Here is a 13,727-nt window from a genome sequence, read left to right on the forward strand (position 1 = left end):
TGCCGCGTCTTTCTGCCTCGGAGGAGCTGTCGGTGCGTTCAAACCGCTGACCTTTCAAATCGCTTAACCACTGTGTCACCAGGGCTCCTTCCCTCAAAAATACGCATTGTAAATCCTCACCCTTATATCTGTGGTTACAATCCCATTTGGGATTGGGAATGGGTTGTCTTTGTTATGTTAATTAGACAGGATTAATATAGAGTGTGTTTTGAGTCAATCTCTTTTAAGATATTAAAGAAGTTAAACCAGCATGCTAGAAGCAGAGATGGGGGAAGAGACACCAAGCCACATGAAGATCACCCGGGAGCAGAACCTCAAAATGGACAAGGACTTTCCTCCAGAGCCGACCCTTCTCCTAGGGCCGGCACCCTGAATTCGAACTTTTACCCTCCTGAACTGTGGGAAAATAAATTTCTGTTTATTAAGGCCACCCACTTGTGGTACTTTTGTTATAGGGTTAGGTGACTAGACAGCCTCCCTCCTTCCATTAAAATCCTACATTTATTTCGGAGACCAGTTCAAAAGCCGCTGTCTTGCTATTTATTGCCTTTCCAGTCAAAATGAATTGCTCTGCCTCGGTGTAATGTGTGTATAAAATGTGAATGCATGTATTTAATATTTTTTAAGCGAGAGAGACCTGACTGAGCATGTTCATATGCTGAAAGGAAAGCATAGCAGAGATAGTTTCCAATGAAGGCGAGCTGGATGGAGGGGTCTCTGAGGGAGGAGTCGGGAGAGGAGAGGAGAGGAGAGGAGAGGAGGGAGAGGCGATAGTGGATGCAGATAAGCCCAGGGACCCCCACTTGATGTCCTCTTGCTCTTACAACCCATTCTAAAGAAGGGTGGTGGAGGTTGTCAGTGCGCAGAGGTGAGAGGCTCCTGGATATTTTGAAGTAGTTGTGGGGGAGAGCCAACTGGAAACGCTTACTAGGGGTATTGGTGGTCGGGAGTCATTTATAAACGTTTACTGCGTGCCAAGCTCTGCAGTTTCAAGCGATCCTCATTAACAACCTTCTGTGGTACCGGTATCTGCATTTTCCAGATGAGCAAACTGAGGCTCGAAAAGGATAAGTAATTTGCTCAAGACCTCACAGGACAGGGACCCAAACTCCAGAACAAGTCACCACAGACCGACGCGCAAAGAAAACTCCGCTCTAGCGTCCTTGCGCAGACGCCCTGCCCCTCGCTCCGCTGTCACTGACCCAGAATTCCGGGAGACGTGGACGAGACCACAGGCACAATAGGAGGGGGGAGTCCTTAGGCGGTGCGGCTAGTCTGTATCTTTGAATGGGCTGGAAGTTCCCGTGAGTCTTTGCCAATGTCAGCCTCCCTTCTGTGAGAAGTGGAACATTCCGACTCCTTAAGAGCCTGAGTCAAGGCAAGGACAGTCTTTCCGCCGTTGCTATGGAGGTAAGTGAGGTGTGTGTCTGGAATTCGCAGCTGCCAGCAAGGGCAAATAAAGAGCAAGAGCTTTTCTAACTTCCGGGATGGTATTTTAGGGAAGCTTACTTACAGGGAGGAGGGCAGTTGTTGGCAACGGTGTGTCTGCCTGGCGCCTGTTCCTTGCGGGCCTTTTTACGGCGCTGCGGCCTTGTGTACGAGAGTCGTGCTGTGGCTGATCGCCCGCGTGGGCCAAGGCTGATGGGCTGCGTGTGTGTTTGGCGGGGCCATCGCCTCCGCAGCCTGGGGCCGCGAAAAGCCGGGCCACCGTGGAGAGTAGGCAAAGCCGAGGAGCTGGGTAAGTTGAGGTCAGGCCCCTATTGGGGCGCTACAGTGGGTGAGGTTTGTAATTGGACCACGAGGAAGGATTGCACGACTGTCCTGATGATATTGGTAATATAGGAAGTGCCGTCAGAAGCGATAACTGACGACGTTTATGCCTGTCTGACTGCAGTCGTTCAAACCTCGACAGTTTAATTGAACATAAAACTGCCAGTGTGTGCCCTACATGTATGCCCTTATTTCTCTATGTTCATGACTGCAGTTCCACTGTGGAGCATGGAAGACAGGAGCAGCATCCCACCGTGAGGTAAGCCCTAGTCTACCTACCTACCCGTTGCCTTCCAGTTGATTTCGACTCATAGCTGCCCTGTAGGACAGTAGAACTGCCCCATCGGGTGTCCAAGCCTGTAATGTTTATGGACGCTGACTGCCACATCATACTGCCCCAGCTGAGCAGCTGGTGGGTTCCAACTGTTGTTTCCCGGTCTGGAGCGAGCGCTTAACCACTGGGCCGCCAGGGCTCTTGAGCCCTAGTCTCGGTAGAGTTTAATATGACAACCGGGTTTGTCATTTTTTGTTATCTTGAATACGCCAAAATCACCGATTGACATTTTAAATGTAATTTTTACACACTTAACACTTAAAATTAAACCAAGTCATTGCATACTGTTAACGCTCAAATAGAAATTTAAGTCTTACACTGCAGCCACAGCCCTAACGTGGAATTGCATTAAAGCTGCAGCTACATACAGAAAGAAACGCTGACACTAAAATATGCCTGGTCCCTGTCCAGGTGTCACTGAACAGTAGTATTAGGGGGAGGTGAGGTGCTTGAGTGCTCTGAAATTGGTAGTAAGAGTGCAGTCAGAAGCAATAACTTTCTGCCTGACTGCATTCACAAGTCCTCATCATTTGCTGGTGCCGGGAGTACGTTGATCTGAACTGAACTGTGATCTTTAATTTTTTACTCACCTAGGTTAAAAATTTGACCTGAGTATTGGAGTTAGGAGCATTGGCCTATCATGAGGTAAGCGTTTGTCTGAGAGGTAGGTTAGTGGTTAATGTGTACCTGTTAAATTTAATTCACATGAAAGTGCTGCTTTGATAGGTCATATATTGACAGTTCCACAAATGAAACTGTTGTCCTTGACCCTTATTTACAGGCTATCCCTGAGCCTTACTGACGTGGGTTTATGGTGGCAGTCAAGTGTGGAGAGGCTAGCCAGAAGGGGTTCCTGTTTTATCCCTCTGCTGTATAATCTTGAACAAATGACCTATCCACTCCTAGATGTAGTTTCCCTTGTCCACGATAACCTCAGGCTTCTGAAGCTTAAAATGAGGTGGCTAAATGGAGGTCACAACCCCCAAAGTTAAGATTTGCTGACTTCTCTGATTAACTCACAGAAAAGCAGCTCTACTAAATACTTTTTGAGCACTCTTGTTAGCATCACTTTGCATTTGTACCTGAGGCTACTGTGGTCAGAAATGCCCCCTGCTCTGCCCTTGTGCTGTGTCTGAGGTAGTGTCTTTCCACTTCCCCAGGGTTGACAACTGAGTGCTAGAGAATGGGACCTGAAGTGCGAGAGTTTGAGAGCTGGCAACCCAAGCTCATCCTGGGAGGTAAGCTTGATCCCGGACAACCAACTACCACAGTGGAATGAATGAAAACCAAGTGTTAAAATTGATGTGCAGAAAAGGATATCACATGATGAAATCACCCAAAATAGCTGGAATTACCGGCAGATAGTGTAGTGGTGAACCTGTGGTTTTCTGAAGATACCTTACATGCTGTGATTGACTGTTGGTTGGAGTGGAAAGTGAGATTGATACCTATTTTCTTTGCAGGCTCTGTCCCCAGAGGATGATCAGCTGTAGCAGGGGCAGAATTTGAAGTCCAGGAACCTGGGGCCGCCATGAATTTGGATGCAGAAAACCTTGGCATTTGATCTAACTCGGAAACATGCTCAACTTGCTGAGCCAAGAAATGTATTTGGCAACTTTTTTTCTAGGACAGGCACATTTATGAGCCAAGCTGCCCAAGAAGATCTTTTTTACATTTTAATATTTAACTTTGGCAGGGCTGAGTTCTTAAAGCTAAAAGCTGTGAATTCCAGTTTGTCCTAGAATGTTCCCATGCAGTTGTAAACTAATAGTTGTAATAAAGGGTTGTCTTTGGTATTGGTTCTTAAAAATGTGTATTTGTGAAGAAAAGGTTACTACTGCCAGGTATTATAGCAATCCAGGTATTAGCATTCAAGATGTTCTCCCCTGTCAATGATAATGGATTTTGACAGTCCCTACACCCTCTGGGCTGTCTTTGCATAGCTTCAGTCAGGAGTCATTTATATATTGTTCCCCTTTAGTGGCAGGCAGGGTCCTTGAGTCTAGCTGCTGTACCTGTGTTGAAATTTTGCCTACCTGGCATGAGGCTGGTAGAGTCATGGCTGGGCTCAGCCTCTCTGCTTTGCCAGCACCCTGCTGTCTTAAGATTGTGGTTCTTCCTGGACTTCATTATCTATACTTGGGGCCAGTGTTTCAGGAAGGGAATTCTTGTCAGGGCCTCTGCTGAAGAGGATTTGGGGAAGGTGTAGGGTGAAACCTTTGTTTGGGACCCTGCAGTTTACCTACTCCCTCCCCAGCTAGCTTATTGGAGGCCCCATCTTAGAGCACATGTTTTGAGAGCCTTCCCTAGTATGGTAGGAATGTGCTCCTCCAAGAGTTACTCACCTCCAGGGATTCCCAGGAATTTTGGGGAGAATAGCTGGAGCGGTTATACTGCTGTAGCCGCCGAGGGGGCATGAGCAAGCCCACCCTGGCAGTTTGGGGTGGTGAGTTACAGGGCTTCTAAGCAGGCCCCAGGCACTGTGGGGCGGCACTAAGCAGCCCGGACTGGACAGGGAAGTAGGTTGATGGGCTTAGAGCTGAGTGGTGGGTGCCACAAATGGAGGCTGAGACTGCTTCAGAAGCAGCAGGCCAGAGCGACTTGGATGAGACCCATTGGGCCCCTGGCCGCCAGCTCCTCCAGTCAGGGTTGGGGTAAAGATTCCAGCCTTCCTGGAGTGTAGCACATCTAGCATTCTAGCTAGAGTTGCTCCCTGAAGAGCAAATTTAATGCAGACTTGGAAAACCCTGGGCCCCAACAGTATTTCCTGGGGAAAAGCTTATAGGATTCACATTGGCTCAAACTACTGGCACCTCCAAACTGTACTGTATCTGCACCCAAAATTTTTTTGGGATGCTGAGCTGAGGGGTGGTGGTACCTGATGTCCCCTGAGCCAGGGATGTCTTCTTGAGACCAAAAGACATAATGGGATTTTTAAAGGGGGAGAATGAGAGGACCAAGAAGTGATAATAAATCCCCGTTTGCGAGATGCTGGGGTCTGGCACCTGGTGGGTGGGGCTACCCAGGCCAGTTTAGGGTTGTAGTCTTGGCCCCCGGATAAGAGTCCCCTACTGCCCTTGGCCATCCTAACCCACAAGGACTCCTGGGTGAGACGTAGCCCCCATCACGTCTGAGCTACAGCTACAGGCTCCCTGCTCTTGCTATGGTCTTCAGCAGGGGCCAGAGGCCCCCCTCCGGGGTCCTCTTGTGTCCCTTCCCGGGCCTCCTCCCCACTACCTGGCCCCTCGCCCAGTTCCAGGATGGTCGGTAGGTGGCCTTGCTTCGGGGAGCGCTTGCGCAGGCTGAGCAGGAAGGGCTGAGGCAGTGAGAAGATGTCCACATTGTTGCCCAGGTCTATCCACGTGACACTGGGGAACTTGCTGGGGTCCTTTAAGGCCTCGGTGAGGTCGCGCAGCAGTGCCCGAGTCAGCCGGTTGCCGTTGAGTGCCAGTGTGGTGAGGCGGGGCAGGGTGCTGAGTGCTGGCAGCAGCTGCAGGACCATGTCATCCGTGAGGCCTGTGAAGCCCAGCTCCACACTGTCCACCTGGTCTCCGCAGCGCTGCAGGTAGCTGGTCACTCGCTCCAGGTCACGGGAGGTCAGGGGGATGCCTGACAGGTCTACTGTGTTGTCCAGAGGGCTCCCAGCCAGGACAGCCTTGAGGCTGAAGAAGAAAAGGAATAAGCAAGGGTCAACCAAGTATGGCCACCTGTTCCTCAAAGGCAGCTGTGACTACAGGTCCTGGGACTCCGGGGACCATTTTCACAAAATGATCACATTCTGCAGGTGCAGCAGTGGGAAAAACCAGAGACGTCGCCCCACTTGCTGGCACTACCCCAGCTGGCCAGGGCCTGAGGTCTGCGGCCGGCAATCCTATGGGGCCACAAGGTGGGAGACCCAGATGTTTCTGCATGCCTGGATTTGCAATTTAACCCTTCCCACTTGGGTGACCTTTAGTTACGTAACTTCTGTGCCTGAAATACGGAACTGTGCCACCGTGTGTGGTGTAGATAAGTGACTAATCCTTGTTGTCATTAATAATCACTTGGGCTGAGCTTCCTGCTTCCACCACTCCTGGGTGTCAGCTGAGCTGTCCCCAAGAGTGGTAAGAAGGATCTCAGGCTTCTTTTTCAAGACCACCTTCCCCACCAGAGGGGGGGCGCTTTGGGAGAGCCCAGCAGAACAGGCAGGAAAGGGCTCAGCTCAGGGGCTCTGTGCCTGGTGGGGGCTGCTGAGCTCTCCACTCCCACTCACCTCCCCTTGCTCCTCACCAGGCCGGAGCCCAGGCTGCTCAGGCTGAGGTGAGTGTGCCCCTTCCCTCACCCTCTGCTGGCTCTGAGGCAGGGGTCAGTGATGAGATGCCCACGCTCCCCATCTCTAGGCGCCCCAGGCAAGCCCTGAGGTCCCACCCCTGGGAAGGAGAGGGAGGTGGGGTGCCCACAGCCTCTTCCACCTCCTCCACGGGCACACGTTAATGCCAGCAGCCCAAGGGCACAGCTTAAATTTCCTGTCAGCAAGAGTAGGTAAGTCCCTACCCTTGGGGTCTCCTCAAGCTGGAAGGCCAACCCAAGTGTCCTCATCTTGCCTCTGACTGGGGTCTGGCCGTAGGGACTTGGAATATAAAGTTCTCGAGGCATGGCAGTTAAGTCTAGGAACACCACCTGACACCTGTTCACTGTTGGCTGCTATGATTGTCCCTGTTGTTAGTAAAGCAGACCCACGACACCAGGCAATAAAGGTCGCATGGTGGTTAATGGCTTGGCCTTGGATCAGTCTCATTCCTTCCTTCCAATATTTGCTAAGCTCCTACAATGTGCCAGGCACTGTTCTAGACTCTGGGGTCACTGTGATGAACAAGACAGATAAGATCCCTGCTTTCATTCAACTGCAGGCAGAGAGACAATAAGACGATGTGAGAGTGAAGTCATAGAGTGGCTTGGGGTGGGAGTGGGGTAAACACGGCCTACTGAAGATTGACTGGCCACAGAAGGCTTCTTTTAGGAGATGACATTTGAGCTGACACTTGGTGAAAAAGCATGGATCATCAGAAGAGTTCAGTAAAAGTTCCAGCAGAGGGAACACAGGTGCAGTAGGCCCAGAGGCTGGAACAAGCTTGGGGTGTTTGTGAACCAGTGGGAAAGCCAGTGTGGCTGGGGCCCAGTTGGGGTGGAAGAGGTGAGGCCAGACAGGTGGGAAGGGCCTATACGCAGGGCCTTGTTTGGATGTCATCCAAGTGTGATGGCCCGAGGGGAATGAGTCCTCATACATGGCTTCTGAATGGAGAAGGGAGTGGGTGTGTAGGCATGTGCAGGGAGAGAGGGAAAACACAGAGTCCAACATGGCTCAAATTGCTAGCTTCCCAGTCCTTAAAGAACCAGCTCACAAAGTCTCCATGTGACCCTTATCTTCAGGGTTCCAGTGTCTTCCTGTCTTGCTTTATCCCCTACTGTGACCCTGCCCCAGCCCAGCCAGCGCCCTACCCAGGCTAGCTTGGGGACAGCCACCCTGCTGCACCTGGGAAGGCCACCCAGGATTCATCTCCTCTAGCTTTGGGAACCTCTGCGTGTTCAGAAGGGAGGGAGGAGTCAGGGCTCGCTCTTCTCTATAAGAGGGGTCAGTCTCCCCTTCCCCGTCTGCCAGAGACCCTTCAGATGGTAGCCTGAGGGTCCTCACTGCTGCTGGGCCAGGCACATGGCTAGGGGCTAGGTCGCCCTATGGGACACCCTGGAGAATGGGGGGTGTGGGAATGCCCTCTTTTAGCCCACTAGGGACTATAAACTCCTCATGTCCCCCTCCCCACCAGGCCCATGGCGCCCAGCCCTATAACTCTCCAGCTTCCAGCCACTCCCTCTCAGCTCCTTTTGGGGCTCATGCCCACTGGAATGCCTGCCCCCAGTTCTTCAATCTCACCTCCTCCGGGAAGCCTCCCAAGTCAACCCCTTGGTTCTGGTCTCGGGGTGGGATCGTGCATCCCACAGCCTGGCTCAGACGCACATTGGGCCATCCCTGTGGAGCAGCTTGGAGGCCGAGAGGGACAGGGCGGTGCATCCTTCCAGCGAGGGCTCTGAGGGCGTGCACACTCACCAGGCCTGCGGCTTCCTCTTGCCCAGTCCCCGGTGCCGCCTCCACTGGGAGTGCGGGCTGAGGTGGTACGTCAGCTGCCGGCACAGCTTCTCCATGGCGCCCAGCGCGTCGCCTTCCTGCAGAAGCAACCACAGGAGTGGGTCCCTGGGTGCAGGGCAGAGCTGCCCGCTGGCCCGCAGCCTCCCTGTCCCTGCGAAGGAGCCCGCGGCTGTGCTGGGGGCCTGCTCCGCTGGTCCGCTCGCTGAAGGTGGACGCCCACAGCAGAAGGCTGTGGTTGCAAATTGACCTGCACAGTGTTTCTACTTTTTGTGAATTAATGGCGATCATTGAAAAATTGAGATTTAAAGTCTGGATTCCAACTTATTTTGAAAAATTAGGAGATCTGGCAACAATGGGTGGAGCTGGGTGTATTGCTCGTGTATTTTACACGGAAAGTGAAACACTATTTTTACCCACATCTCTCTCAAAAGCAGGAGAATAGAAGAGGAAACAAGTCTTTTCCAGCTCAATTCACCTGTGTGACCTGCCTGGTTCATAAGCATTTGTGTTTGAGACCCTGGGGAAAAGGATGCGGCAGGACACTAGAGAGACTCCAACTCCGTCCCCAGGGAAGCCAAGTCAACGGTTACTGAGCACTCCGTCTGTGTCAGACCTGTGCTGGGTGGAGGGGGCATGAGGCCCACCCGGGAGTGAGTGGCTGAGAGTGTGTGCCAGGGTGAGCATGTGCCAGGGTTCAGATGCAAACCCACGTGTGTTAGCCACCTGGCTGTGCTGAGCTCAGCACATTGGCACAGTGCCTGGCAGAGTGAGCCCTCGATAAAGGACAGCTATCACCATTACTGTGCTAATGGAGAAGCAGCATATTGCGTAGTTAAGAGCATGGACTTGGAGCCAAACTGCGTGGATTATAATCCTTGCTTTGTCACCTCCTTTGTGACCTTGGGCAAGTCACTTAACCTCTCTGTGCCTCTTTTCCTCATCTGTGAAGGGATAACAGTACTGACCTCATAGGGGTTTTTGTGAGGATTAAACGAGTTAATACTTGCAAAGCACTCTGGCTAGAGCCCAGCATACTGTGAGCTCTGTCCAAACGCTTGTTAAACAAACGCTGTAATGGGGAACCACAGAACACACAGAGCCCTGGCAGGTAAGGCAGGAAGCCAGCTTCCACCCAGGCTCAGATCTGAGGAGGGCTTTTAAGAATGGACAGGTTAGTGTTTTTGGATGGAGATAGGACACATGAGGCATCCCTAAGTGAGGAGGAAACAGCTGGTGCAAGGACTTGGGTAAGGGGAGCATGGTGTGTGCAGGGGTGGGGGGAGATGGGAATGTGGAATCTGACTACTTCTCGCCACCTCCATGGCCACCACTGTGGTGCAAGCCACCACCATCTTTCACCTGGATTACCGCACATCAGACGTCATGCTAGAACGTGATGGAATTCCCACACCACTCCAGGGCAGTAAATACTCTGTGGTGACGAATACTGAATATTACCATGGGCTGCCAGAAGAACAATCTTAGAAAAAATACAACCAGGATGCTCCTTAGAAGTGAGAATGGTGAGACGCTGGCTTACTGACTTTGGACACATCATCAGGAAGGACCAATTGCTAGAAAATGACATCATGGTTGGTAGAAGGTGAACAAACACGAGGGGACCCTCAGTGAGATGGACTGACACAATAGCCACAACAATGGACTCAAACATCCCAACAATCATGAAGATGGCGCAGGCAGGACCAGGCAGTATTTCCTTCTGTCATACATAGGGTGGCCATGAGTCAGAGCCGACTTGACAACAACTAACAACAACCTCCATTGTATAGAAGAGGAAACTGAGGCTTAGAGATCTAAGGCCACACACTGGCTCCACCATATCACGCTGTTTTGGGAATCTATACAACCTGGCCCTGGAGTCCAGGATGCCGTTTGCCCACACCTCTCCTCTCTGCTTTTCCCATGTTTGTTATTTTTATTTTCATAACTGATGAACGACACAACGTTTGGGATGGGCAGGGCTGTGTGTTTCTGGGGGCAGCAAAGGAAAGAGAGAAACAGGAAGACTGCATTCAACTGTGGAGTCTGGCAGTAGGGACAGCTGCAAATCAGTGCACATGAGGCTAGGGTGAAAAGGGAGGGAGGCTGTCTGGGTACTGGTCAGGGACCTCTTCCCTAGGAATGACTCTTTGAGGCTCCCAGTAGGAACTCTGTCATGGCTGTAGATGCCAGGGGTGAAAGGAAGGGGAGAAAGGCCTTCTGGGGCTTGGGTGGGTCTACCCTGGCACCCCTCCTTTCTTCATCATTGAATCATCCTGAGGGGTGATGAGATCTGAGATCATCTGAAGAGCACAGGTCCAGCCTCTTTCCACCCTGGAAGGCCTTGGGCCAGAACATGGGAGTAAACAGGCCCCCCACTAAGGCTGCATCCTGAAGCCAGGCTCTGGCGGCCTCAGTATCATGGGGTGGGGGCCTGGCAAGTGGGAAGTGTGAGGTGCCCTGGAAACCACCCCGGGGGAGTTTGGAACCCACTGGGAATGAGGTGGTGCCAGAAAACAGAACAGGGCAACGAGGCCCCACGGAGGCACTGTGGCCTCTCAGATGGCTCTCTGCAGTGGCTCCCACGCTGAAGGAAACTATGGGGTTCCCCAGGCACCATGTAAGTCAGACCCCAAACCTGTGACAAAGACTGAAGCCCGCGGATGAGGGGGACAGACCCAAGATGCAGGGCTGGTCAGTGGTTATGCCAGTGCGAGCTGTCTTTTTTCACATAAGGAACCACCAAAACCCATTGCCGTCGAGTCGTTTCCAACTCATAGTGACCCTACAGGACAGAACAGAACAGAACTGGCCCATAGGGTTTCCAAGGAGTGGCTGGTGGATTCGAACTGCCACCTTTTGGTTAGCAGCCAAGTTCTTAACCACTGCACCACCAGGGCTCCATAAGGGTCCAGTCAGAAAAAATAAACTATTTACAAGCCTCACCTTTTCCCCATTTAAAATGGAATCAACTTTATTGGATCCTATAGATAAGAATGTATATTCAGATTACCTACTTTATACTAATATCAGACCAAATATCTTTAAGACAAAAATTGTTACTAGATACAAAGAAGGGCATTTGATAATAATAAAAGTATCAACCCATCAAGAAGATATAACATTTATAAACATGTAACAGCAGAGCCCTAAAATATATGAAGTCAAAACTGACAGAATTGAAGGGAATAATAGACAATTCAGTAATAATAGCTGGAAACTTTAACACCCTACTTTCAAAAAACAGATAGTGCAACTAGAGAGAAGGTCAGCCAGGAAATAGAAGACTTGAACACAGTAAACCAACTAGACCTAACAGACATCTATTCAACACTCCACCCAAGAAAAGCAGAATATGCATTCTTTTCAAGTGCACATGGAATATTCTCCAGGATAGACCATATGTTAGGCCATAAAACAAGTAACAATGAATTTCAAAGGACTGAAATAAAATCATACAAAGCATGTTCTCCAACCACAACGAAATGAAATTATAAATTAACAACAAAGAAATATGGGAAATTCACAAATATGTGGAAATTTAACAACACACTCCTAAATAAACAATGGATCAAAGCAAAAATCACAAGGGAAATTAAAAAATACTTTAAGATGAATGAAAACAAAAACACAACATATCAAAACTTACAGGATGTAGCAAAAGCAGTACTTAGAGGCAAATATACAGCTGTAAACGCCTACATTAAAAAAGAAAGAAAGAGGCGGGGCCAAGATGGCAGAGTAGTCAGACGCTTCTGGTAGACCCTCTTACAACAAAGACCCGAAAAAACAAGTGAATCAATTATCTATGACAATCTAGGAGCCAGAACATCTAAGGCAAAGTTGAGGAACCGGACTGAGTGGCAGGGAAAGGGAGAGAGATGGTGTGGAAGCAGCGAGGAGGTGCCAGACCTGACCCGGTGAGAGCTTGAGCCCTTCAGTCCTGATCAGCTCGGGGGTGAGTGGTGAAGCAGGCAAGCATCAGTGCTCAGGAGGCGTATTCTGCACAGGAAGAGACCCAGCCCCTGGGAGTCTACTCGGCCATGCAGAACCAGGGAGAAGCAGCCCTCGATCGCCGAAAGATAACTATTTGTGTCCGGCCTACTGCGTGGATGAAAAACACCCCTCTCAGGGAAAAAACTCTCTCCCATTTACCTCCCCACTCCGTGCTCTGCACTGGGTCCCAGACTGGCTTCAGCAATTGCTGAGTCCACTAGGCCAGATGTAGGATCCGTCACACACCCTGAGCCATTCTTCCAGCCTTGGAGAGTGAACAAATTAACAAACAGGGGAAAAAACAAACTGCCAGCTCCCCTAAGCCAGAAACTCAGGGTAGGCACAGCTCCTTTGCCTAGCCACAGGCATAAGGGATCCACGGACTTTAAGTGCCTTTCTCCCTGCATAGACTTGTCTGGGCCCATTTCAACAGTGTAGGCACTCATTACCACAGTACAACAGGATATATATCTGAAGTCTAACCTGAACTCTTTCAGCTGTGAAGTGGCAGGTTTGTGACATTTGACTCTGCTCTGCCAATTAAGCAGGGTCTTCACCTACACACATCAGAGGCCTGAGGACTGGTGGCTCCACCCATGCCACCTAGTCACCTGCGATAGGGGCCCAAGAATAAGAGGCGACCACCAGTCCTTACAGCCAACAGCGTTGGGTGCTCATAGCCCGGCTGCAAAACCCACCCACCTACGTGCTCTAGGGAACAGGGACATGCCTTCCTCCTGGACACTAGGGGATGGCCATCAGCCCACTGCCTTGCTCAGAGTATGTCTCCCTGCTGCAGCCAGATGCCCGTGCCTACGCCAATCATCCATGCTTGTCTAGGACTGTAGGTGAGAGCCTACACCACACACTTTGTGGCTATCTACCTGGGCACCTGAGCTGAATCCATACAGGAGGAGTGGGCGGACTCCAGAACTCAAATACTTAGTAACAGATCTAACAACCTGGTGACAGGACATTAGAGCTTCAAAGGTGCCCATAATCAAACTAGCTCACATAAGCAGCCTATTTGGGCTTATCAAAACAAAACAAGATGCTAGGATACAGTAGGCAAACATAAATAAATACAACAACTTATTGATGGCTCGGAGACAACAGTCAATATCAAATTACATAAAAAGGCAGTCCATGATGGGCTTCAGCAAGCCCCCAAAATAAAGAATCAAGAAATTTTCCAGAGGAGGAAGATTTCTTGGAATTACCGGAGGCAGAATACAAAAGATTAATATACAGAACTCTTCAAGAAAGTAGGAAGGAAATTAATCAAAATGCAGAACACGCAGTAGAGGAAATTAAAAAGATTAGAGAAGAGCATAATGACAAATTCAACAGGCTGCAAGAATCCATACAGAGACAGCAATCAGAAATCCAGAAGATTAACAATAAAATGTCAGAATTAGACAACTCAATAGAAAGTCATAGGAGCAGAATTGAGGCAATGGAAGTCAGAATTAGTGAGATAGAAGATAAAGCGCTTGACACCAACTT

The 13,727-nt window shown here is 50.3% G+C and overlaps 1 protein-coding gene, 1 long non-coding RNA gene and 2 other non-coding genes across 5 annotated transcripts in view; 3 read left to right on the forward strand and 1 right to left on the reverse strand.

Moving 5' to 3' along the window:
- The first annotated feature begins 1,366 nt into the window (after positions 1 to 1,366).
- Positions 1,367 to 3,914, forward strand: LOC111820501 (uncharacterized). Of its 2 annotated transcripts, none has more exons than XR_002824049.1 (5): positions 1,367 to 1,410; positions 1,985 to 2,029; positions 2,699 to 2,749; positions 3,265 to 3,342; positions 3,568 to 3,914. It is a non-coding gene; the product is annotated as an uncharacterized LOC111820501 (long non-coding RNA). The 2 variants fall into 2 exon arrangements; XR_002824050.1 differs by having other exon boundaries at positions 1,391 to 1,419.
- LOC111820512 (small nucleolar RNA SNORD49) lies at positions 1,818 to 1,890 on the forward strand. The gene has a single exon (XR_002824065.1). It is a non-coding gene; the product is annotated as a small nucleolar RNA SNORD49 (small nucleolar RNA).
- LOC111820516 (small nucleolar RNA SNORD65) lies at positions 3,426 to 3,498 on the forward strand. The gene has a single exon (XR_002824069.1). It is a non-coding gene; the product is annotated as a small nucleolar RNA SNORD65 (small nucleolar RNA).
- Positions 3,915 to 5,228: 1,314 nt separating the features above from the next.
- The window catches only part of LRRC75A (leucine rich repeat containing 75A), a gene marked incomplete at its 5' end in the record, with an annotated part of 93,185 nt that continues 84,686 nt past the window's right edge, over positions 5,229 to 13,727 (reverse strand). Inside the window, 2 exons of the mRNA XM_004375964.2 lie at positions 5,229 to 5,766; positions 8,187 to 8,302. Coding sequence (XP_004376021.2) covers positions 5,229 to 5,766; positions 8,187 to 8,302 — 654 coding nt within the window. The remainder of the gene's footprint in view (positions 5,767 to 8,186; positions 8,303 to 13,727) is intronic.

This window comes from Trichechus manatus, unplaced genomic scaffold (genome assembly GCF_000243295.1).
Source record: "Trichechus manatus latirostris isolate Lorelei unplaced genomic scaffold, TriManLat1.0 scaffold00040, whole genome shotgun sequence".
NCBI classification, from domain to species: domain Eukaryota; kingdom Metazoa; phylum Chordata; class Mammalia; order Sirenia; family Trichechidae; genus Trichechus; species Trichechus manatus.